We start from the raw sequence: 23,887 nt of genomic DNA, 5'->3' as shown, positions 1-23,887 counted from the left end.
TGTGACATGGCGTTAAGCCCTCCCTTTGTGCGCTTGTATCCCAATGATGCCCGCAAATAAAAAAAGGGGTGGAGCTCACATCCAAATGTTGCAACGTGGTTTATCCCCTTGAAGGATGATGCTAACATCACGGGCCCTCATTGTAGCTTTGGCTGCAAACACAGGGTGCCCAAGAGCCTATTAAACATTATTTTCCTCGTATTTTACAGCCCACCATTCACAGCAACCTGGGGGATGGGGGGGTGTTTAAAAATAAACCACGGTCAAAGGATAGGAATAGAAATGCTTACTTTGGAAGAAAATATACATTTTACAAAATAAATTAAATATACACGATTTCCGCTTAAACTCTATATAGAATTTGTTTTTTTTAAACTTTATGTTTTCTTTCTTTCTTTTCTTTTCTTTCTTTCTTTCTCTTTCTTTCTTTCTTTTTTAATTGAATCTGCCTTGACTCCATTTTAATATGGTCACATTTTGCCTGTTTCTTCCCTCAGAACTGAAGTGAAATATGTGTGAATTTAGCAAGATGCATCTTCTCTCTCTCTCTCTCTCTCTCTCTCTCTCTCTTGCAAGTCATATTACAGAAATGAATTTGTTCCTGAGAAAGAGGACATTCTGTTGGTTTCGAGACACTTCAGCTTATTATGTGACAGCTTATGCCACGAAGAAGTTTTTCTGCTGTAATCCATGAAAATTGGATGAGGAGGGCTTACACCTCAGGTAAGGGAAGAATACTAGGCTGGGGTGGGAACATGGAGGACCTCAGAAACCCCCCAAGATGTTGGCCTTCCTTGACATGGTGGCTTCAAGCAGGAGACCAAGGCCCATGTCTATTGAAGGCTTCCATCTTGGCTTTTGTGAACCCCCCATATCCCTGCAGTCCACCCTCACACTAAATTCCCCAAAAAGTCAGCAGTTCCAGTTAATCATCATCATCATCATCATCATCATTTATCAAATCAGCTTGATCATAATTAAATATAAATATAAAAGTGAGCTATATATTGTTCTTCATTTGGGAGGGGGCCAAGGGTGGGCTTTCCATGGTTTTGCAGGAAGGCTTTCTAGAGATTGAGGAGTTTGGTTATTGCTAACTTATAAGGCAGTCTTTCTTGGCTTCACAACTTTGGAACGCACTGCCCCACAAACACACGCACACACGCAACACACACACACACACACTCATCCATCCATCCATCTTCTTGGTAAGGCCACTCAAATGCTTCCCTTTGGACATTGGCACTTTGGCGTTGTGCTGCTTGCTTGAAGGAGAAACGGGGTTGGGTTGAATCGTCTTCTGACCTTGTAAGGTTAGCAGGCATCTGAACCAGCTTTTATCCAAGATAAAGCGGGCTCCTTAAAGGAAGCCATCTGGGAATTCCTTCATTACTCCTTGGTCACAGTAACAACACACCCTGAACAAGACACCGTGTTTTGTTGGGTTGTGTTGGGTTATTTTGCCCCACATCCCCAGCAGTTTCCGCTAATCCAAAGCGAATCCTCATTTCCTTGTCACGCAATGTTCTAAAATGGTGGCCTTTTTAACACGGGTAATGGATGTGCTGGTGTTGGTGTACCTTGCCTTCCACGTGTGAATGGGTGTGTGTGTGTATGTCCGTATAAATCTTAGGGTACATTTTGGAAGCCACGCTGGAAGACAGGACTGGCCCTTGGGTCAGCAAGTGTTGCTGCTGGGCTACATATTCCTCATAGTTTATGGAGGACAAGCAGTCTTTATCGGAGACCTGGGTTGTGCAAACTCGGTCTCGAGGCTGTGTCCTGTGTCCTGGAGTGGCAGCTGGAGGAGAACATGGCTTCTTCTTGGTTTGGCAAAGCCAGAGGACAATCGTCCCAAAGATGAAGACAGCGCCAGCTGGGATCCCAATGATGACGGGCCATGGTAGGTTGCTGGCTGAAGAAGGGGCCATCGGTTGGCTCGGGGACTTGGGGTCTGTGTGATAGGAAGAACAAAAAAGGGAGAAGAAGAAGAATTAGAACCAGGCCAGGAAATGTCAGAGTAGCCAGCTGGGCCTCCACCTCCCTGAATGGTCTCTTATTTTGGCCTCTTTCTTTAAGCCATTTCAAAGCAGGCCCTGAGATGGCACTGAAGAACTTGAACGTATTCAAATATTTTACTAGTTTATACAAAATATACAGTACAGAAGAACAAAGAAATAATGAAAATAAGGGGAGGAAAAGGGGAAGGGGAAAGGGGAAAAAGAAGAAAAGCATTGACTTCTGATTCCTTTTGGTTCAGTAGAACAGGGGTCTCCATCCTCGGCAACTTTAAGACTCGTGGACTTCAACTCCCAGAATTCCTCAGCTAGCAGACCAGGGGTCTCCCACCTTGGCCACTTTAAGATTGTGGACTTCAAGTCCCAGAGTTCCTCAGGAGTTGAAGTCCACAAGTCTTAAAGTTGGCAAGGTGGAGACCCCTGCAGTAGAATAAAGTACTAACAAAAAAAACCCCCTCAATTTTTAAATTTTATATAAGAATATATACTAGCCGTTTTTATAACAACAAACCTATCTAAACAGCAAAACCTAACATCAAAGTTTCATTTCTCCCCCCACCCCACCTCAAGCACAAAGTACAGATGTGGTTTCCACGTAGAAACAACATTTTAATTGTGCTCTTTTCTTTAAACAAAGAATTTTGCCATCTCTGCTAACTCCATTCATCCGTTGTGGGAATCAAAATACCCTTCTACTTTTGAAGGATTTAGAAGAATAACTGGGAAACCAGAGAACTGAACTGGAATTATCTGATCAGGACAAATGCCACTTGGCTTAATGCGTCACCAAGTGGTTTTTTTTTTCATGGGCATTTTGTAAAGGCAAAACTGCCAACGGAGGGCAACCAGTTCTCTGCTCGGTTGCTGGGTGGGCGTGGCCATGGCCATGGTGGGCGTGGCCTAGTCAGCCTCCTGTCGCCCAGTGGAGGGGCTGTTTTCGCTCTCCACGGGCTCCAGAGGCTTCCTTTTCCCCCTCCAGGAGGGGGGAAACGGTCTCCCCTGGGCTCCGAGGACCCTCCGGAGCCCAGAAACGGGCCCATTTCTGGCCTCCTGGAACTTCCAGGAGGCCTGTTTTTCACCCTCCCCAGGCCCCAGAGGCTTTCCTTCAGCCTCTGGCTGGGCAAAAACGGGCTCCCTGGGCTCCAGAGGCTTTCCGGAGGCAGGAAATGGGTCCTTTTTCACCCTCCCTGAGCCTCCACGTGGTCTCTGTACTTACCTGGCATCCAAAATGGACCGCATGGGGACTCCTGGGAGGGGAGGAGTGGGCAGGGTGAGCCAGGGGTGTGATTTACTGGTTCACCGAACCAGCAATTAAAAATAATAAAATGAATTACCGGTTCGCCTGAACCAGGGTGAACCGGGAGCAGCCCACTCCTGCTGCCAACCTTTCTGGAGTAGTTGTGGAGACACCAAGGTGCACCAAAGTCTTCACACATAAAAGAATGTTTCATGTATTCTGAACTCAAGGGAAACCACCTGGTTCAGGCAGTATTGTTTTCAAGGTCAGAAGAAAACGTGTCTTACATGCAAACCGGAATCCCAAACCTACAACAGTAATTTGTTGGGTTTGCGGTTGAGATGAGACGCTCCTTTAACCCATTCTTTGCCTTACACTTCTCATCACTAAATACAATCAAGTCTATTCTAAATATTTTTGCTTGTCATAACTACACTCTTTGGAACCTATGGAAGAAAAACATCTGGTTGTGTTACTTAGAACAAGAAACAGGTAAGGAAAGGAAGGGTTAAGTCTCTTTTTCAATCCAAACAAATCTAGACCTCTTTTCACCAAATGAGATGATTGTTCAAGGCCACACACAGGGGCTTGTGTGCAATTTGTAGTTTGGCCCTACAGCCTTGGTCCCAGTCAGAGCAGAATCAGAATCAGACGGACACCAGATTTGTATGTACAATCCACCTCAGCTCTCAGAGCCCAGAGATACAGAAATGTTCCCATTATATTCTGCCCCCCCCACCATGTATGGGGGGAACTGTCTTTACATCTAGAGGGGTGGATAGCCAGATCAGAGGTAGATAGCCAGATGTTATTCCATGAGGTTCAAAGCCTTTGCCATCACTTGATCCAAGGATCTGGATCACGCCTGCCTTGGTGCACTATATATAGGTAAAGGTTCCCCTGCCACATATGTGCTAGTCATTTCTGGCTCTGGGGGGGGGGTGCTCATCTCTGTTACGAAGCCAAAGAAGAGCCAGTGCTGTCCGAAGACGTCTCTGTGGTCATGTGGCCAGCATGACTAAATGCCCTGGGTCATCACACTGGAAATGGTAAGGAGCCAACCCGTGTCAGTTCGGCCAGGCCCAACCAATCCTGGTGTGCATGCATGCGCACAGGAGGTGGACAGACACTCATACAGGCCCAGCCCACGCCATCCTGGCAGGCGCACATGTGCATGGGAGGTAGCCGGGATGGCGGGGGCAGTGCCTGCATGCACAGGTAACCACTGACTCCTCCCCACTGCCATTGGCCTACAGAGGACAACTACAATGCTGATCCAACCCACAAATAAATCAAGTTTGACATCCCTGAACTCCATAGAAGAAAAGAGTCAATGGGGAATAGATCGTAAGAAACATCTCACCTGGTAACACGGTAAGAAATGCACTTCGGAAGCTGTACCCCATGGTGTTTGCCCCTAGGCAGATGTACATGCCGGCATCTTCTTCCTTGGCACGCGCGATCATAAGTTTGTTCAGGTAGGAGCCATCCGGACGGGACCAAACATCTCCAGTGGGTAGCACCACAAACTTCTGCCCGCCGACATCGATGGTGGAATTGTATCTGCTCTCCGTGCCGTACTCCACTCTCTTCAACCACTGGATCACCGGTTTCACGTCACTCCTCACCTTACACTGGAATGAAGTTGTTCCTCCATAGTCCACAGTTGTGTTCACAGGGTGCGTCCCGGTAAGAATGGGTTTGGATCGTGTCCTCTCTAGAAATAAACACAAATGTTCTCTTCATTAAGAGTGGTCTAAACCTTGCATATGATACAGAATAACAGTGTTGGAAGGGACCTTGGAGGTCTTCTAACCCAACCCCCTCCTTGAGCAAGAGAACTTATGCCAAATGGTTGTCCAACCATTTCTCTTCCTGAAAACCTCCAGGGACGGAGCGCCCACAACTTCTAGAAGCAAGCCATTCCACTGATGAATTGCTCTCAGTGCCAGCGTTTAGTCCTTCTCTAAATGCTAAAGAAACCAAAGGGATCCAGAAACAAAAAAAAGAATCCTCAAGGCTTGTTAATCTTCTGTAGGATCAATTAATTGAGGGTGATGATTTAAGGGTGTCAGGGTGATGATTTAAGAGCTGACCAGCTGCTACGATGATGTAATGCTGGGAATGAGTCAGCAAGGTTTTTGGGCTGATGTCCCTTTAAGAGCCTATATTAAGAAGAGGCCCCGTTGGGGTTTATCTCTCTCTCCCTGTGTGCTTCCCTGCTGTAATTGATGATTGCTGTTTGTTTGAGGTCTGACTAAAGCACACGTGTATATATATTCTTTGTAGATAAAACCACTATTTAAAATACAAGCCTCTGTTTACTATATTTGCTCCTGGGTTGTCTCACGTAGCCACACTGTGCGCACTCTGACAAATCCACACAATCCTTTCTAAATTAGAAGCTAGTATCATTTGATTTTTTTAAAAAACACATAGCAACTTTTAACTGGCATCTGCATAACCAACCTGTCTTTCTCTCCCCTGCCTCATGCATTGAATGAGAAGAATTGTAGTTCACACAATTTCATATTTCTTAATTTAAAAAAAAAAAATCTATTAATCCCACCGATTCTTACTCGGCAGCAAGACCGATGGCAAATTCAACATGGACTTGCTGGTGAAAATAGTTCTGCTTCCTCAGGCATGATATTCCGCTCTGGAAAAAAAATCGGGGCCGGACAAAAGAGACCCCCCGCCGCGCGCCCGGGGAGCGCCCGCTGCTTTCCCTCGCCGGGGCCAGGCGGCGGCGTGTTGCACGGAGGCTGGTCTGTGGCTGGCCCAGCTCCCTTTTCCTGCCGCTCAGCGGCCTCCGCTCGCACCGCCCGGGCTCCACTCAGGTATCCGGCTGGGGCTGTCAGGAGTTGCTACCGCCAGCGCAGCTCCACGCGGCTCCAGTCCGCGTTGCCTCGGGAAGGGAAAGGCAAAACCAGAAGCCGCTGCTGCCGTTGCAAAGCGCCGCCGCGGCTCTTCCTTTTTCCCTTTCCCTTCCTGAGGCAACGCGGACTGGAGCTGCCGAGCCGCGCCAGCAACTCCTGACTCGGGACCTCCGAGGGAGGGGAAGGAGGAGAAGAAGGGGTGGGGGGAAAGGAGGGGGCGATTCCCAAAAAAATCAGAATTCCGATTTTAATCGGAAGAATATCATGCCTGTTCCTGCATATTTGGTAGGGGGAGTTCCCTCAGGGACCATAGTTCACCTGATATTTGAAATGAAAACCAGAAGAGATCTACTGAGAAGAACTGCAGGGCCATTGCAGCAGTGGTGGGTTTTCAAAAAATTCTCCTACCATTTCGGTGAGTGCGCACAAAGCATTTGCTGATGACCTTCTCCAGCAATCCCTGTGTGGGAAACAGCTGATGCAGGGCAGTTCACTGTGCTGCGCCAATTAGCTGAGCTTGAAAAACAAGGTATAAAGCACAGCCTAGAGCCCGGACGGGCAGGTGAGCCAAACAGCTGATCGTTGGAGCAAACTGAACCGGTTCGCTCTCAGTTGATCCTCGGAGCTACCGGATCACCCAAACCCAGCCGAACCGGTAGCATACTACCCCTGCCTTGCTGTAAAGAACACAGATCCTGTCAACTGCACCAAAATGAACATGGAAAAAGTGAGAATCAACTCTGGGAAAAGCCACATTTTGACAGGAAGGTGAACCAGACAAGAGCCCAGCAGCTCAGACCAAAAAAAACCAACCAAACAAACAGCCAGAACATTGGACAATAAATCTCTTCTGTATCCCTTAGGATGCACGGAGGGTAATCAGCCTTTAAATCTCCTTAATAGCAAAAATCTGGCAATATATGCCTCTTTCTGGAAAAGTTTGAACAAAAAGACTGCTATCCTTCTCTCTCTCTCTGGAAGGGATCGAAAGATAAATGGGAAGAGCAGAGCTGTGACCGACGCCCGCCTGGTTTCGATGAAGGAGGAAAATGCTACATGCTACATCCTACACGGAGCTGAGATTTGATTCATTTCCTTGTTTCGGCTCCTGGTTTTAATGCAAACACATGTTTTCACTGCTCCGCACAGCTGCAGCCTTGATCAGTCCCAGATGTGGGATGGTCTTGTATCATCGATTCACAACGGGGATCCCTTTGCATGTGCTTTTCATTCACATTTTTTTTTCATGTAGCTGAAAAAGCAGAGCCTTTGATGGGGCTGCTTTAAGTCTTCTGATCGGAGAGGTTGGCCTTGGAGAAGAACGTACGGGCAGTCCTTGAATTACCAACATCTGTTTAAGGACCGTTCGACGTTACAACAGGAATGAAAAAAAAGAGACATATGGCCATTTTGCACACTTACGACCGTTGCAGTATTCCCATGTCATCACTCTGCTAAACAACTAATTCCCACAACATTGTCAAACTACCTAATAGGTATGCATTACTATTATCCTTCTCATTTTTCCTGTTACCTATTTCCTGGTCTTAGGATTATAACTTTGTTGCTCGTATCTTATGATTTATATTCATTGTTTTCTTTAGTACCCTAGTATGATTTATGTTGATGGCTTATTTGCTATCCTATAACTGTCCCTGAGTGTTGCATCTTATGGTTTATGATGAATGTATTTTTATGATGATGATCATGATTTATCACTTGTTGCTTGTATGTACACCCAGAGCTTCTGCATCGGAGACAAATTCCTTGTGCCCCATCACACTTGGACAAGAAAGAATTATATTTTCTTTTCTTCTCTCCTCTCCTTTGTTCTCCCATCCTCTCTTCTCTTCTCTTCTCTTCTCTTCTCATCCCCTCCCATCCCATCCTTTCTTCTTCTTCTTCTTCTTCTTCTTCTTCTTCTTCTTCTTCTTCTTCTTCTTCTTCTTCTTCTTCTTCTTCTTCTTCTTCTTCTTCTTCTTCTTCTTCTTCTTCTTCTTCTTCTTCTTCTTCTCCTCTCCTCCTCCTCCTCCTCCTCCTCCTCCTCCTCCTCCTCCTCCTCCTCCTCCTCTATCCCTTCCCTTCCATTTTCCCTTCCCTTCTCTTCCTATTCCTATTCCATATTCTATTCTATATTCTATTTCTATTCTACTCTATTCTATTCTAACTCTGCTCTATTTTATTCATAGTCACATGATCAAAATTTGGACCTTGGCAACTGGCTCCTATTTATGACTCTTGCAATCTCCTGAGATCATGTGATCCCTTTTTGTGACTTTCTGGCAAAGGAAAGTCAATGGGGAAACCACTTCACAACTGTGTTACTAACAATTGCAGTGTTTCCCTTAACAGCAAGAAAGGACAAACAATGGGGCAAAACTCACTTAACCACTGTCTCACTTAGCAACCAAAATGTTGGCCTGGGTTGTGGTTTTTTGTCTTATCAACTTGTTAATCCTCTGCCTGTAGGTAGGCCTGCTCAAAAAGCAAAGACTTTGGTATCATCTCATCACTTCTCATCCCTCCTTATCGCCCGTCCCCTTCCACTTGTGACTGTATGAGTGTAACTTTGTCGCTTGTATCCTTACGATTTATATTGACTGTTTCCTAGTAGGATTTGATTGCTTATTTGTACCCTGTGACTATTATTAAGTGTTGTACCTGATGATTCTTGACTCTTGATGAAGGTATCTTCTCTTTTTATGTACTCTGAGAGCATTTGCACCAAGACAAATTCCTGGTGTGCCCAATCACACTTGGCCAATAAAGAATTCTATTCTATTCTATTTCTACTCATTTTCTATTCTAGTTTCTATCTATCTATCCATCTATCTATATCTATCCATCTGTCTACTCATCTATCTATATGGACTGTTTCCTAGTATGATTTGATTGCTTATTGTACCCTATGACTCTTATTAAGTGTTGTACCTGATGATTCTTGACTCTTTTATGTACACCAAGAGCATTTGCACCAAGACAGATCGTCTATTCTCTCCCCATCTATTCTATCTTCACCTGACACAAGCGGTTGCTCTTAACTTTCCTTTTGTGTATCTTTGTCCAACACACTTGGCCAGTAAAAAAGAATTCTAATTCTAATTCTATGTGATATATCGCAGCCCAAAGACAGTCATATCTACAAAGCAGGTCCATTTTGTTATAGCTTGAAAACTCCACTATGCTCTTTAGATGTCAAGAATTGGGCTGAGTTTGAAATCTTTGGGTTCAGGATGACATCTGATCTCCCTCGTCTTGTTCTCTCCGGAGGAGCCCCTCTTCCCTTGATGCTGGACTAACATGTTCAGGGGTTTGGTCAACCTCTTGAGTGACAATCTGTTGTTCTGACCCAGCTGGTCAAAGAGGACAAACCCTCTGTAGTTGAAGCAATGATCCCTTTATTAGGAGCGCCAGCAGCCCCGGCAAAAAAATGTCCCTCTCACCACAGGCTAACAAGTCTGTCCAGCAGGGGAGATGAATAGTCATCTGACACACAGTAGTGGTATGCTACTGGTTCAAACCGGTTTGGACAAACCGACAGTAAAAAAAAACAACCCTCTGAGGATCAGCTGAGAGGAGGGGAAAAAGATCAGCCGGGAGGAGAAAGAACAGAACGGTGCAGGATCGCCCCTGCACTTTCTTCTTCTTTATCCTCCCAGCTGATCGGCACTACAGGCTTCAGCTGGTGTGTGGAAAGCTGCGCACCTGATCAACGAACTAGAAGTGCAATGGGTAGGATCCCACTGCTGCCGCCATACTTATTCCTCTCCACCCCCTGCCTTTTATCCCCAGAGCTCGGGTGGGGCTTCACTAGCAGCGGTGGCTCTTCTGTCCCAAGGACCGGCCCATAGATTTCCACTGCTCTCCTCTCCTCTGCCTTATCTGCGCATCTGGGCCTAGCTGTTCCTCCTCTTCCTCAGCAGCCACCTCCAGACCTGGGGGCCGTTGACTCTCCATCTGAGGGCTGACTGATGGCCCAGGCTTCACCCTCCCCTTCCTTCTCTCTCTCTCTCTCTCTCTCTCTCACACACACACACACACACACACACACACACACACAGAGTTCCATTCCCTCTTCCACCTCGGTGCTCCCAGGTTGCCCTGATGCTGAGCCTGACTCCCATGTCTCCTTCTCCTCTGATTTGGCTGCTGGAAGGGCCAGCATCCAACAGGCCACAACCCCTGTCATGCCCAACTGTCAGTCAATACTTACGGATCACTTCAACTTTGTAAGTGGCGTTGATCTCGCCCATCCTGTTAAAAACACGGCAGGTGTATTTCCCGCTGTCCTCCGGCTTCAGGTTCTTTAAATTTAGCGTCCATCTCTTCCTCTTGCTCTCACCAATCTCCTGCGATGTGAGGGGCTTGTTGTCTTTTAGCCAGCTGATGTCCGGACGGGGGTTGCCGCTGGCCACACATTTTAGTCGAATGGAACTTCCCACCGGACGGGCAATTACCCGTTGTCTCATCTTGGCAGGCTGGGTGAATCTTGGTCGAGCTATCAAGAGTAATAACAGAATTATTATTAGAGGATAAAGAGAAGCAAAGCATAGGAGGGTGGACTAGAACAGTGGTCGCCAACCAGTGGGCCAGGGACCACTGGTGATCCATGAGAAAATTTGGGTGGTCCGCAAAGAAATGTCACCCCCAAAGCAATTAATCCAGGCTTCACAGGAACACAAGGCTGCGATGCCCACATGGCCTGTGGGAACACAAGGCTTGCATTGCGAACAACATGAGGTAGTGAGGGGAGGGGGGAAAGGACGGAGGGGGGAACTTGCCCCACTCGCCCCACATGCCTGTCCTGTCCACCGGGCTGCTTCTTTCCGTTTCTTTCTTCTGCTTTTGGCTGCACACAAGGAAAGCAGCCAAAGTCTTTCTTTCTCTCCCCCAAACTCCACCAGAAATGAGCCTCTGGGACCCTACAAGGCCTCCTGTGCCAAGAGGCTACACTGGAAAAGACTCATTTCTGGGCAAATTTGGGGGGATAGAAAGAAAGACTTCTGCTGCTCATGCTGCTTTCCTTGCACAAAGCCAAAAGTCTCTCCTCTCTCTCTCCCCCTGAGAATGGAGCTGGAGACGGTATCCTGCCATCCAGAATAAAGAACGACTGATCGGTAGGAAAATAAGGTGGGGAATTTTCCTGCAGACTTTTTTTGGGGATTTTCCCAGGGTTTCTAGTCTGTGGGATTTAAAACGATGAGTTGGGTGGTCCCTGAGGACCAAAAGGTTGGAGATCCCTGGTCTAGAAGACCTCCAAGGTCCCTTCCAACTCAGTTATTCTATTACAATCTTTGTATCCTGGAGGAAAAGAATAACTTCTCTTCAATGCAGAGGACGAAGATAAGCCTATGTTGGTTTAATGTTCTGCTACTTTCAATTCCCCAGCATCTGTTGGAGTGACTGTTTCAGTCATTTAATGATAAGCCCACCTTACTAGCCTTCCAAGCAACTTTTCTGATCTCGTTCTGTCAGGATTCTAGTCTGGTTATTACAGGGTTGAGATGGCGTGGATTATCTTGAGGAAAACAAAGGAAACGCCATTTGTGTTGGCTCGATTAAACCTATCATCGTCTATTTAGCGTGGCAGGCTAACGTTATCTGACTGTGGCACTTGTAGAATCTATTTTTCCCTAAGTGGCACCAGGGTTTGTGATGATGGAGGATTATTTTAGATTGTGAGTTTGGAAGGGGTGCCTTGAAGAGAGAGATGGCCGGATAGGCTGGAGTTAAGGTGTCAACTATATGCTGATAAATGCTTTTCATCGGGCTGAAGAGAAGCAGCTTCGTCTCAGCACCGCTGCCTGACAGCTCCGATGGGCCAGATCGGAGAAATTCAGAAGAGATTGGACAGCCACTTGTCTCAAATTATATAGGGTCTCCTGCTTGAGCAGGGGGCTGGACTAGCAGACCTCCGAGGTCCCTTCCAACTGTTATTCTGTTATAAATGAAACTTATAATTTATTCCAGGGGCTGCCATGAAGAAGAGGGAGTCAAGCTATTCTCCAAAGCACCTGAAGACAAGAAACAATGGAACTAACCAAGGAGAGAAGCAACCTGGAATTAAGGAGAAGCAGATAACAGATAATCAGAGTTGGAAGGGATCTTGTAGGCCATCTAGTCCAACCCCCTGCCCAAGCAGGAGACCCTACACCATTTCTGACAGATGGCAGTCCAGTCTCTTCCTGAAAGCCTCCAGTGATGATGCTCCCACAACTTCCGAAGGCAACTCCTGTTCCTTGGATTGATTGTTCTCCCTGTCAGAAAGTTTCTCCTTATTTCCAGGTTGAATCTCTCCTTGTTCAGTTTCCATCCATCAAACCTCCTAACAGTGAGGACAATTAACCGGTGGAACAGAAGTTGCCTTCAGAAGTTGTGGGAGCTTCATCACCAGAGGCTTTTAAGAAGAGACTGGACAGTCATTTGTCTGGAATTGTATAGAGTTTCCTATTTGAGCAAGGGGTTGGACTAGAAGACCTCCGAAGTCCCTTCCAGCTCTATTCTGATTGATCGATACACTCACCTCTGGCTCGGTGGGACGGTATCAAAGCAGAGGCTTTCATTCTTGGTTTTCACCCCGTTCCCTTCCCGATCAGCTCACCCCTCCCTTCTCTCTCTCTCTCATACACACACACACACACACGCACACACACGGCCAACTTCATACTTCAAATGCATTTCAAGGGGGGGGGGGAATCCAGCTCCACGTCTCCTTTGCACTAGCCCCCAAAAAATGCTTTGAGCCCCAGGAAGAACAAATACCTCATATCTCCACCCAATCTCCATTTTCTGGGTCTGGGCCACCTCGGGAGATTTGATTTCAATCTCTTCTTCTTGCTTTGTGCCGAAAGGCTTCGCTCCGCGGCTTTCATGTGTAACCTAATGAAGGACCGAGCGGACAGCTGGAGTGACAAGTGTGACACCCTAGCTCTTTCGGGAAAGATGGGTGTGCAAATGTGTGTGTGGGTCTTCCCCCCCCCCCCAATGATCTTGACAGGGGAGGCAGCAGAAACGCAGCACTCCAAGGTGGTCTGTCGTAAGCACAATTTCTGCTGCTAAGCGAGACGGGGATCCCATGAATTTTGGCCTGTTTTACAATCTTTCTCGCCGCAGCTGTCAGGTTGGCAACACGGTGGTTCCGTGAATCTGGCTTACAAAAATGACAGTAAAAATACAGCCCATATTAAGTTGTTGTGGTTGTTAGTTGCAAAGTCGTGTCTGACCCATTGTGACCCCATGGACAATGTTCCTCCAGGCCTTCCTGTCCTCTACCATCTCTGGAGTCCATTGAAGCTCACGCCGAATGCTTCAGGGACTCCATCCAGCTCCCTCCTTCTCTGTCGTCATCCCCTTCTTCTTCTCTGGCCCTCCATCATTCCTAGCCTTAGGCTCTTCTCCAGGGAGTCCTTCCTTCTCATGAGGTGGCCAAAGTCTTTGAGTTTCCTCTTCAGGATCTGGCTTTCTAAAGAGCAGTCAGGGTTGATATCCTGTAAGAGTGACTGGTTGGATGGCCTTGCAGTCCAAGGGACTCGCAGGAGTCTCCTCCAGCTCCAGAGTTCAAAGGCCTCCATTCTTTGGCGCTGCACCTTCCTTATGGTCCAACATTCACAGCCATATATTCCAACTGGGAACACCAGAGCCTTGACTCCATGCACTTTTGTTGGCAGGGGGATGTCTCTGCTTTTGAGTAGGCTGTCTAGAGTTGCCATAGTTTTCCTCCCCAGGAGCAAGCGTCTTTTGATTTCCTGGCTGCAGTCCCCCATCTGCGGTGATCTTGGAGCCACGACGAGACAGTAATCCATGAAGGAGCATATTAAGCAAGTTGGCCAATTAAAACTACCATCTTATTAGAAGACTACAGTTTAAGACTGATGGGGGAGACAGGAGCAATCAGAAGTCCTCGGTGGTCTCTGGAACTTGGTTGTGTTCTTACAGACATTTCATCACCCAGCTAGGTAACATCACCAATGCTAGAAGGCTGTGGGTCTGATTCTCCTTTTAACAGACTGACCAAGCAAGCCACTTGTATATAAAAAGAGAATAAACCCTTTTAGTACTGATGATGTTGCTTAGAGAGGCCCCAGAGCAACCCTAAGCTAAAAATATGCTCCACTGGGATCACATGAAGTGTTAGTACCACTTTTTAAGGCCTTGGTAAGACCACACTTTGATTTCCATGATACCCAAAAGATGTTGAGACTCTAGAAAGAATGCCAAGAAGAACAACCAAGATGATTAGGGGACTGGGGGAATAAAACATATCAAGAACAGTTGCAGGAACTGGGTATGTTTAGTCTAAGGAAGAGAAGAACTGGGGGGGACATGATAGCAGTCTTCCAATATCTCAGGGGCTTGCAAATTTTGAAAGCCAGTGAGAAAACTCTCGGTATACTACATCAGAGCCCTATCTGAGAGTGAATGAAGCTTGTCATTCATCTAGGCCTGGCCCCCCCCCCCCAGATCTGCTGGGAGGCTGAAACAGAAGCAAACAAACTCTGAATGTCCGTGGAGATTCTCCATCATCCAGCTCATAGTTGTCCCAAAGGTGCTTTTTTTTTTTCAAGAGGCAACTGGACTTTCTTGTTTCTTCTTTTGAAGACGTTTCCCTTCATTTGCATCCTTTTTGAGAGTCCTTGAGGCCACTTGGAGCTTTGCCTCTGTGTCCTCGGGGTCCCCTGAGTCGCGCAAATGCCTTCTTGGAACTGCTGAAAGGACCGTGTGGTAGACTTTCCAGGGACAACGTCTATGGCGCGTCTCAGCCCTCTGGGTCATGGTTGTCCCAAAGGGGCTTTCTCAAGAGGCAACGGGACTTTCTTGGTTTTTCTTTGAAGACTTTTCACTTCTTCTTCTTCTCCTTCTTCTTCTTCAAGAAGCTTCTTCAACTCTGAAGCTTCTTGGAAGAGAAAGGAAACGCCTTCAAAGAAAAGCCAAGAAAGTCCACTTGCTTCTTGAAAAAAGCACCTCTGGGCGTCCTTCTTCTGAATGGATAGGAAAATTCTCAGGTTTCCGTTTGCTCCCTAAGAATAGAAGACCTGCTTTTCCTGCTCCTGGGAGAACAATCAGACTTCAACAGCGGCCTCTGAACTCCCTCCCTCTTCATCCCTGTCTCAAGCCTTTAGTTTAGTCATTGTCTCTCTCTCTCTCTCTCTCTCTCTCTCTCACACACACACACACAGTCTTTTAAAAACCAGGAGGTAAGACTATATCTCTATAGCTGCCTCCTTTCCTTTCTTTCTCCCTCTGAAATGGGTTAAGTGATTTACTTTCCCCTTGAAAGCTGCTCTCTGTTCTTTGGTGTGATACACTGAAACCAGATCTCCAGTTAAACAGTTGTGAAATGTCTCTCTTTCGAAAGGGGGGGAAAAGGAAGGTAAGAAAGGAAGAGAAAGACAATTACAGGAGAGGGAGGGAGGGAGGCAGGCAGAGAGAGAGAGACAGGGAGGGAGGGAGGGAAAGAAAGAGGGAGAAAGAAAAGGAAAGGAAAGGAAAGGAAAGGAAAGAAGGAAGGAAGGAAGGAAGGAAGGAAGGAAGGAAGGAAGGAAAGAAAGAAAGAAAGAAAGAAAGAAAGAAAGAAAGAAAGAAAGAAAGAAAGAAAGAAAGAAAGAAAGAAAGAAAGAGGAAGAATGGAAGGAAAGAACAACAGAAGGAAGGAAGGATGGAAGGAAGGAAAGTAGAATGGAAAGAAGGAAGGAACGACAGAAGGAAGGGAGGGAGGAAAAATGGAAGAATGTAAGGAAGGAACAACAGAAAGAAGGAGGGATGGAAGAAAGGAAGGAAAGAAGGAAGGTAGAATGGAAAGAAGGAAGGAACGACAGAAGGAAGGAAGGAAGGAAAAATGGAAGAATGTAAGGAAGGAACAACAGAAGGAAGGAAGGATGGAAGGAAGGAAGGGATGAAGGAAGATAAATTGGAAAGAAGGAGAATGTCTATTTAAAAAAAAAAAATCTTCCATGTCATTAGATTACTTCTCAATCAAAAATCCTCCTTTAGTTACATTCTTTTTTTGGAACTCCACAAGAGATGGACTAAATGCCAGGGGCGTCTTCCCTTGAGCACAACTGAAGTCCCAGTGGAGAATGTTGGGAATAGAAGGGGATAAGATCTGGCCTTACCCCACAGCTTGCCTGAAGGATCTTCGGATTCACTGTTAGGGTTTTCAGGTCCCACGTTTCCCCTTCCTGAGCTGGCATCATCTGCAAAAAAAAAAGGAAGGAAGGAAGGAAGGAAGGAAGGAGGATAATGGATGATGAAAGAAGGAAGATAGATGATAGGGGGACGGATGGGTGGATGGATGGATGGGGAAGGAAGAAAGGGAGGGAGGAAGATGGATGATGAAAGAAGGGAGGAAGATGGCAGGGGGATGGATGGATAGGGAAGGAAGAAAGGAAGGGAGGAAGGAAGGAGGATGGATGATGAAGGAAGAAAGGAAGGAAGATAGATGGCAGATTGATGGATGGGTGGGGAAGGAAGGGAGGGAGGAAGGGAGGGAGGGAGGGAGGGATGAAGATGGTGGAAGAGAGGGAGGGAAGGGAGACCCAGGGAAAATGGGAGGAAAGGAAAGAAGAAAATGTATTAATTTTTAAAACATAGTGTTTGAGTCAGTAGTAAGAACATATTTTATTCCATTCCAACTGAGTTAATATGTTCCCTGCTTGTGCAGTTTACTTCCTGGCGTTTTTATTTTTATTTTTATTTATTTTTCCCACTGGCTTGTACCATGATGGCAGAGTAATTAATGCTACCATTAATAGTAAAGCCCTTTTGTTTATGTTTATGGCTCATGTTCCCCAGGAGAAGATGGAACCGTTTTTACGTTCCTTGCAAATGATGGCATAAATCAAAATTACAGCAGAAAAGGTAATAGGAACTTCTGGGAATCAGTCATAGTTTGACGCTTAAAAAGAAACCAAGAATTGGAAAAGTTGTCCAAATATTTGCCACTTTGAAGATGTTGCCTTATTTAGGTCAGGCATGGTTCAAAATGGAACCCTCACAGCCGAGCAACAAAGGGGAAAGAAGCAGTTAGCAATTAATACTGTCACTTAAGTTTGGGCTATAAAAGAAAGGTCCAAATTCAGATCATCCCAAGCCCACCTTTGCCTCACCTACTTCACAGAGTTTCCAAGAGCTATTTGCTAGACAAAAAAATGGGGAGCTTGTCCTGCTGATGGGGAACTGGTCTTACAACAACTGATGAGGTTACCTAGTTTGGTAATGAAACGTCTGCAAGGAAAAAACACGAAGGTCATAGAGCACCAAGAACCCTACAGTCCTCCTCCTCCTCTTCCTCAAACCCTACTCCCTTCTAGCACTGATGATGTTATCTAATTGGGTAATGAAATGTCTGCAAGAAAATAACCAAGCTCAGAGAGTACCAAGGATCCACAGTTCAATCCTGATCTACAGAGATGCTCTTCTTCCCCTGATTCTACCATCTAGAGTTCCCTTAAATCAGGGGTCTTCAAATCTGACAGCTTTAAGAATTGTGGACTTCAACTCCCAGAATTCCTCCTCCTCCTCCTCCAATCATGTCAGCTCAGGAATTCTGGGAGTTGAAGTCCACAAGTCTTAAACTTGCCAAGTTGGAAGACCCATGCCTTAAAGGAAGCAACCAGAGACCCATAATATACTTAGCTTTCCCATTGCCTACCTCTTTCTTCTCGTCGTTTCAAACCAACCACCCCATTGCATAATTGCCACGTTCTCAAATGGACCACTGAAAAATTTATTACCATACCAAAAAAGACCACTAGACTCTTTGTCTTGACTATTAACTTAAAAGAAGAGGCGTTTCCATCCAACTTTGTGCAGGTCTGAGACTTCTTCCTGTGGGTAACTCCGAAATTGTGGTTTTCTGACTGCACTGATGTTCTCGGTGAAAATGCTGAGTTCCTTCTGAAAACATGATTTCTAGAAGTAACTGATTTTCCAAACATGCAAGCAGGTGGCTTTCTTTGCTTTGAAAGATTCTTCTGGGGGTATAAGAGCTTTGTCTTATGGCCCTGACTGGGGTTCATTTCCTCCGAGATATTTTTTTATGGGCTACAAAGTAAAGTTGATATTAATATTAATCTATCTGCCTGCCTATCTACCTATCATCCATCCATCCATCCATCCATCCAGCCATCCATCCATCCATCCATCCATCCATCCATCTATCTGTATCTACCTATCATCCATCTATCTATCTATCTATCTATCTATCTATCTATCTATCTATCTATCTATCTATCTATCTATCTATCTATCTATCTATCTATCTATCTATCTATCTATCTATCTGTATCTACCTATCATCCATCCATCCATCCATCCATCCATCCACCCACCCACCCACCCACCCACCCACCCACCCACCCACCCATCCATCCATCCATCCATCCATCCATCCATCCATCCATCCATCCATCCATCTATCTATCTATCTATCTATCTATCTATCTATCTATCTATCTATCTATCTATCTATCTGTATCTACCTATCATCCATCCATCCATCCATCCATCCACCCACCCAACCACCCACCCACCCACCCATCCATCCATCCATCCATCCATCCATCCATCCATCCATCCATCCATCCATCCATCCATCCATCCATCCATCTATCTATCTATCTATCTATCTATCTATCTATCTATCTATCTATCTATCTATCTATCTATCTATCTATCTGTATCTACCTATCATCCATCCATCCATCCATCTATCTATCTGTATCTACCTATCCATCTGTCATCTACCTACCTCATCTATTTATCATGTATCCCTAACGATCTATCAATCATCTATATCTATCTATCTGTCATCTATCTATCTACAATATAATCCACCTATCTTCTACCTATCATCTACCTATCATCTATCTGTCTGTCTGTCATCTATCATCTATCTCTCTACCTCTAACTATCTATTATCTATCAATCATTTATCATCTATCTCTCTAATTGATTTATCTTTCTACCCTCCCCCCTCTCTGTATCTATCCATCTCTCCACCCACAGATCATACCTCTAGGGCTGCTGAGAGAGAGACCTGGATTTTTCCAGGTCTTTGTGGACTCAGCCGGTTCTTAGTCCAACTGCAAAAAGTAACACATTTCACATTTGTGAAAAATACGCACATGTGGCCACGCACAAGTTCCCTCTGCTTTTGGGAAGATTCATATTCTCAACCGCACTGAGAATTTCCTCTTAGCCACTGTTATGTCTCTAAGACCCCTTTTACAGACATTCCAGATCTCAGTTTGGGATTTGTTCCCATATAGATCCTATATGAGATTATTCATGTACAATACATGAATATTAAAGCCATATTCCCTATCTTGTAAACAGCTATTTATTTCATTCCACGTTTATCCGTAGCCAATCCTTCTGACATCCAGGAATTGAACCCATTTAAAGTTGAGTGATCAAAACGGCAACATAAGACCAAATCAAGATTTTGGATGGGTGTAAGAAACCATGTTGTAGAAAAAGCCCGAAGAGCTTGGGATACAAAATCTGGCTTCCGATCTCACCAATCACAATCCCCAAACAATACTGGATCCAGCTTTGCTCACCATTACAAAAAAAGATGTTGAGGTTTTAGAAAAAGTGCAGAGAAGAGCAACTAAGATGATTAAAGGCCTGGAGACCAAAACATATGAAGAACAATTGCAGGATTTAAGGACTATGGATGAAAATGATAGTAGTATCTCCAATATCTCCAGGGGCTGCCACGAAGAAGAAGAGGGTGTCAACTCATTCTTCAAAGCACCAGAGGGCAGGGCAAGAAGCCATGGATGGAAACTAACCAAGGAGGGAAGCAACCTGGAATGAAGGATAAACTTCCTAACAGTGAGAACAATTAATCAGTGGAACAGGTTGCCATTAGAAGTTGTGGGGGCTTCATCCCTGGGGGCTTTTAAGAAGAAATTATATAGGGTCTCTTGCTTGAGCAAGGGGTTGGATTAAAAGACCTCCAAGGTCCCTCCCAGTTCTATTCTGATTGATTGATTGATTGATTGATTGATTGATCCATCCATCCATCCATTCACAAAGCCCTTGAGATGATCTTTAGCCTGTCCTGCCTCTTGGCTTACTTGTAAGGATAAAAGAAGTTGTGTTTTTCTGAAATCTGCTTGGAGCTGAGGCTTTCGAAAGCAGCAATTACTATTAAGATGGGTCTTTGAATAAACATACAACGGCATGAACTTCTTAGGAAGCCACTGACAAAAAGATGCCTTCACCGGCGGAGACGTTGCAGGACGAGGTTGCATGGCCAAAACGATGCTCGTGAATTTAAAAGAGCCAAGCCCTATCTGCATAGTCCTGCAGAGTTCTTTGCTGTGGAACCAACGCTAAATGCTCTCAGGCTTCCTTGAGGATTTGAAGCAGAGGTTTTGTCAATCAGGACTTAATCCTCCCCGGGAGGGTGTTCGTCTAAGAATGGCCTCCCTTCCTTTGTCTGGAGGCTCGGGTTACTTCATGACCACCAATGCGCAGCAGCCCAACGCCCATCCTCCTTTCCCTCCCTCCCCCCTTCGGTGCCTGAAACTCCACTCATGCACGCCACCTAATTGGCATGCTCGGCCATACTTGAGAGCTTGCCAAGCCTTTCATGTGAAGCAAAGTGCGGCAAATGTACCAGATTCTTTGAAGATGGGTTAGCCGCCCCAATCTCCCAACTTCATTGGTGAAAATTTCACTCCTTAACTTCCCTCCCAAAGAAATATGATGGGGAGGGACTGAAATATGTGTTTATAAAAGAGACAGGCAGGCAGGCAGGCAGGCAGGCAGATTAGGTAACTTCCCTGGACTTCAAAATACTTCTTGACTGAGGAAACACACCAGCCTTCCATGGCTAGGCCTGTAAGAGACATCAAGAGTGACATCTAAGAAGAGCCTGTCCCAAAGGTGCTTTTTTTCAGGAGGCAACTGGACTTTCCCTTCTGGTCCAAGAAGTTTCTTCAGTTCTGACCAAAAGGTGGAGGATGGAAGGATTTATCCTCCTTGCAGACAGCTAGTTATTTGCATCCTTTTAGAGCAGGGGTCCCCAACCACCGGTCCGCGGACCGATACCGGTCCGCGGAACAAGTCCTACCGGGCCGCTGGCTTGCTGGTGCCGCCATCTTTTTGATGAAAAAGTGCTTCCGGTGAGCTTTTCGGGTAGAAAGCTCACGGAAGCACGCCATCAAAAGATGGCGGCGCTAGCGCTCGGTGAGCTTTTCCAGGTAGAAAGCCATTTCTACACGGAAAAGCTCACGAGCTTTGGCGCCGCCATCTTTTGATGAAAAAGTGCTTCCGGTGAGGTCACCGGAAGCACTTTTTCATCAAAAAGATGGCGGCGCCCAGCTGATGCCGGTACCGGGCGCGGCGTAAAAGGTTGGGGATCACTGTTTTAGAGGGCCATTGAGGCCACTTGGAGGTTTATTTGTGTCCTCAGGGTCACCTGAGTGGTGTTTCTGGTTCCTGTAGTCTGCATTTTTCCCCTCTGGGAATCCCTTCCTACTCCCACACCATTCCAAGGGGGTCCATCCCAAATTATATAGCTCAAAGTCTGCAGAGATTCTCAGTCATCCAGATCATTGTTGTCCCAAAGGTGCTTTTTTTTCAGGAGGCAACTGGACTTTCTTGGTTTTTTTTTCTTTTGAAGACATTTCACTTCTCATCCAAGAAGCTTCTTTAACTCTGAAGCAGGATGGTGGGGAAATGGAAGGATTGATACTCCTTGCAGACAGCTGGTCATTTGCATCCTACAGAGTCCTTGAGGCCACTTGGAGGTTTATCTGTATCCTCAGGGTCACCTGAGTGGTACAAATGGTTCCCGTATGCAATTTCTTTTCCTCTGGAAATCCATTCCTTATTCCCACCCCATTCCAATGGGGTTCATCCCAAATTGTATAGCTTAAAAAAAGCACCTTTGAGACAGCCTGAGAATCTCTTCAGACTCCTTATCTAAGAAGAGCTGTCCTCTTTTTCCACGGTCTCCTCTGGATCTTCATATGCTGCCGCAAATGTACACATTCTGACGAGAGTGCTTTTTCAAAAGGCTCCTGGATTTTGTTTTCCCTTGAGGATGTTTCACCTCTGATCCAAGAAGCTTCTTCCGTTCTGAGCTGCAACAGCTGTGACCTGGATGAGAGAGACGTTCCCTGAGCATGGGCTCCAGCACAAGTCCGACAACTCAGAAGACTAAATCTGTGGTCCCAGTGACCAACTCGGATTGGATCCTACAGTAAATATAAGCTAGTCCTTGACTTTAAGGTGAATTCTTCCTTTCTTCCCTTAGTAAATGTCTATGGTTTTAGGAATGGCTCCGTTAATCCCAATGGAGCCAAAGAGTAGTCTAGTCTATGGATAAGAACCTTGGAAGGCAACCTGAGATAAGATGAATCTCTTCCCTTGAAACGTTGCCCTGGAGATCCATGTAGACGTTCCTCAAAAAGCCAATGGAACAGAAGTTGCCTTCAGAAGTTGTGGGAGCTTCCTCACTGGAGGCCTTCAAGAAGGGACTGGACTGCCCTCGGTCAGAAACGGTGTAGGGTCTCCTACTTGGGCAGGGGGTCGGACTAGATGACCTACAAGATCCCTTCCAACTCTGTTAATCTGTTAAACGCTATTCCCTTCCTAACTCACAGTTCTATTCCCAACAAATTCCACATTGGCGTAAAATGTTTAGTCTCAAAGTAAATCTAAACGAACATATTTGCTAGTTGTTTTTGAGTCTCCTTCAGAATTTGTATTTGATCTTCTGAACTTGTCACACTTCCGCAAGGAGTGATTTAAGCGCATGGCAGATTCCGATCAGGGCTCTAAACAATAGTCCAGTTTATTTAGCTAGAAATATAACCGCCTTGTTTTTCTGTGGTCAACCCCATCGTTTTTCTTCTCTGGCGCATTGAGGCTTATTGTGGCCCTAAGTCATTATGGCTGGTTTGGGAGCATTTGGTGTTGGGGCCTTGGAAGCTCCATTCCATGGATGGACCAAACTTTGCATAAATAAACCTTTGAAAATAAACCCCAAGAGTTGGGCTCACTTCAAAGCTGAATGGAGGAAGCTGAGTGGAGAATGAGGCAATCATCAACCCAGTGCATACATAAGGATTGCACTTCAAAGCACTTCTCTTTGGAAGAACAAGAGACGAGAATGAATGAATGAATGAATGAATGAATGAGAATGAAAGGCTAGGCAGAACATGAGATACGAGAGAAAGTTGACGTATCTGTTCAGGTTTGCAAAATTATAATGAACATTTCATGGAGAGAAAAAAGATAGAAGCAATTCTACTATCAGATAGTGGACAAGATAGTGGACAATCATTTAAATAGGAGCCAGCCGTGTGCTACAGCTGCCGACAAAGCCAACATAGTCCTAGGTTGCATTAATACAGGGATAGAATCAAGATCACAGGAAGTGTTAGTACTGGTTTATAATGTCTTGGTAAGACCACACTTGGAATGCTGCATCCAGTTTTGGTCACCACAATATAAAAAAAAGATGCAGACACTCTGGAAAGGGTGCAGAGAAGAACCACAAAGATGATTAGGGGGCTGGAGGCTGAAACATACGAAGAAGGGTTTCAGGATTATGTCTGGTCTAGTGAAAAGAAGGACTAGGGGAAATATGAGAGCAGTGTCCCAATATTGAAGGGACTCTCACAAAGAAGAGGGGGGTCAAGCTATCCCCCAAAACATTTGAGGGAGGGTTCAAAAGTGCAAGTGGAAGATCATTAAAGAGAGCGCCAACTTAGAAATAAGGAGGAATTCCT

The 23,887-nt window shown here is 45.6% G+C and overlaps 1 protein-coding gene across 2 annotated transcripts in view; it reads right to left on the bottom strand.

The window, feature by feature from the left end:
- Positions 1 to 271: 271 nt before the first annotated feature.
- Positions 272 to 23,887, bottom strand: part of FGFRL1 (fibroblast growth factor receptor like 1) — a 177,418-nt gene continuing 153,802 nt past the window's right edge. For both annotated transcript variants that reach the window (XM_087967592.1, XM_087967593.1), the window contains exons 4-7: positions 16,247 to 16,327; positions 10,348 to 10,632; positions 4,619 to 4,972; positions 272 to 1,954 (exon numbers count right to left, since the gene is read on the bottom strand). In XM_087967592.1, the coding sequence (XP_087823718.1) occupies positions 1,545 to 1,954; positions 4,619 to 4,972; positions 10,348 to 10,632; positions 16,247 to 16,327 (1,130 nt within the window). In that variant the 3' untranslated portion in view covers positions 272 to 1,544. The remainder of the gene's footprint in view (positions 1,955 to 4,618; positions 4,973 to 10,347; positions 10,633 to 16,246; positions 16,328 to 23,887) is intronic.

This window comes from Notechis scutatus, chromosome 5 (assembly GCF_049901735.1).
Source record: "Notechis scutatus isolate UNSWTSFEM ecotype Mainland chromosome 5, rNotScu1.2, whole genome shotgun sequence".
Taxonomy (NCBI): Eukaryota; Metazoa; Chordata; class Lepidosauria; order Squamata; family Elapidae; genus Notechis; species Notechis scutatus.
Note: the sequence above shows the minus strand (reverse complement) of the source record. Positions and strands in the feature narration are given on the sequence as shown.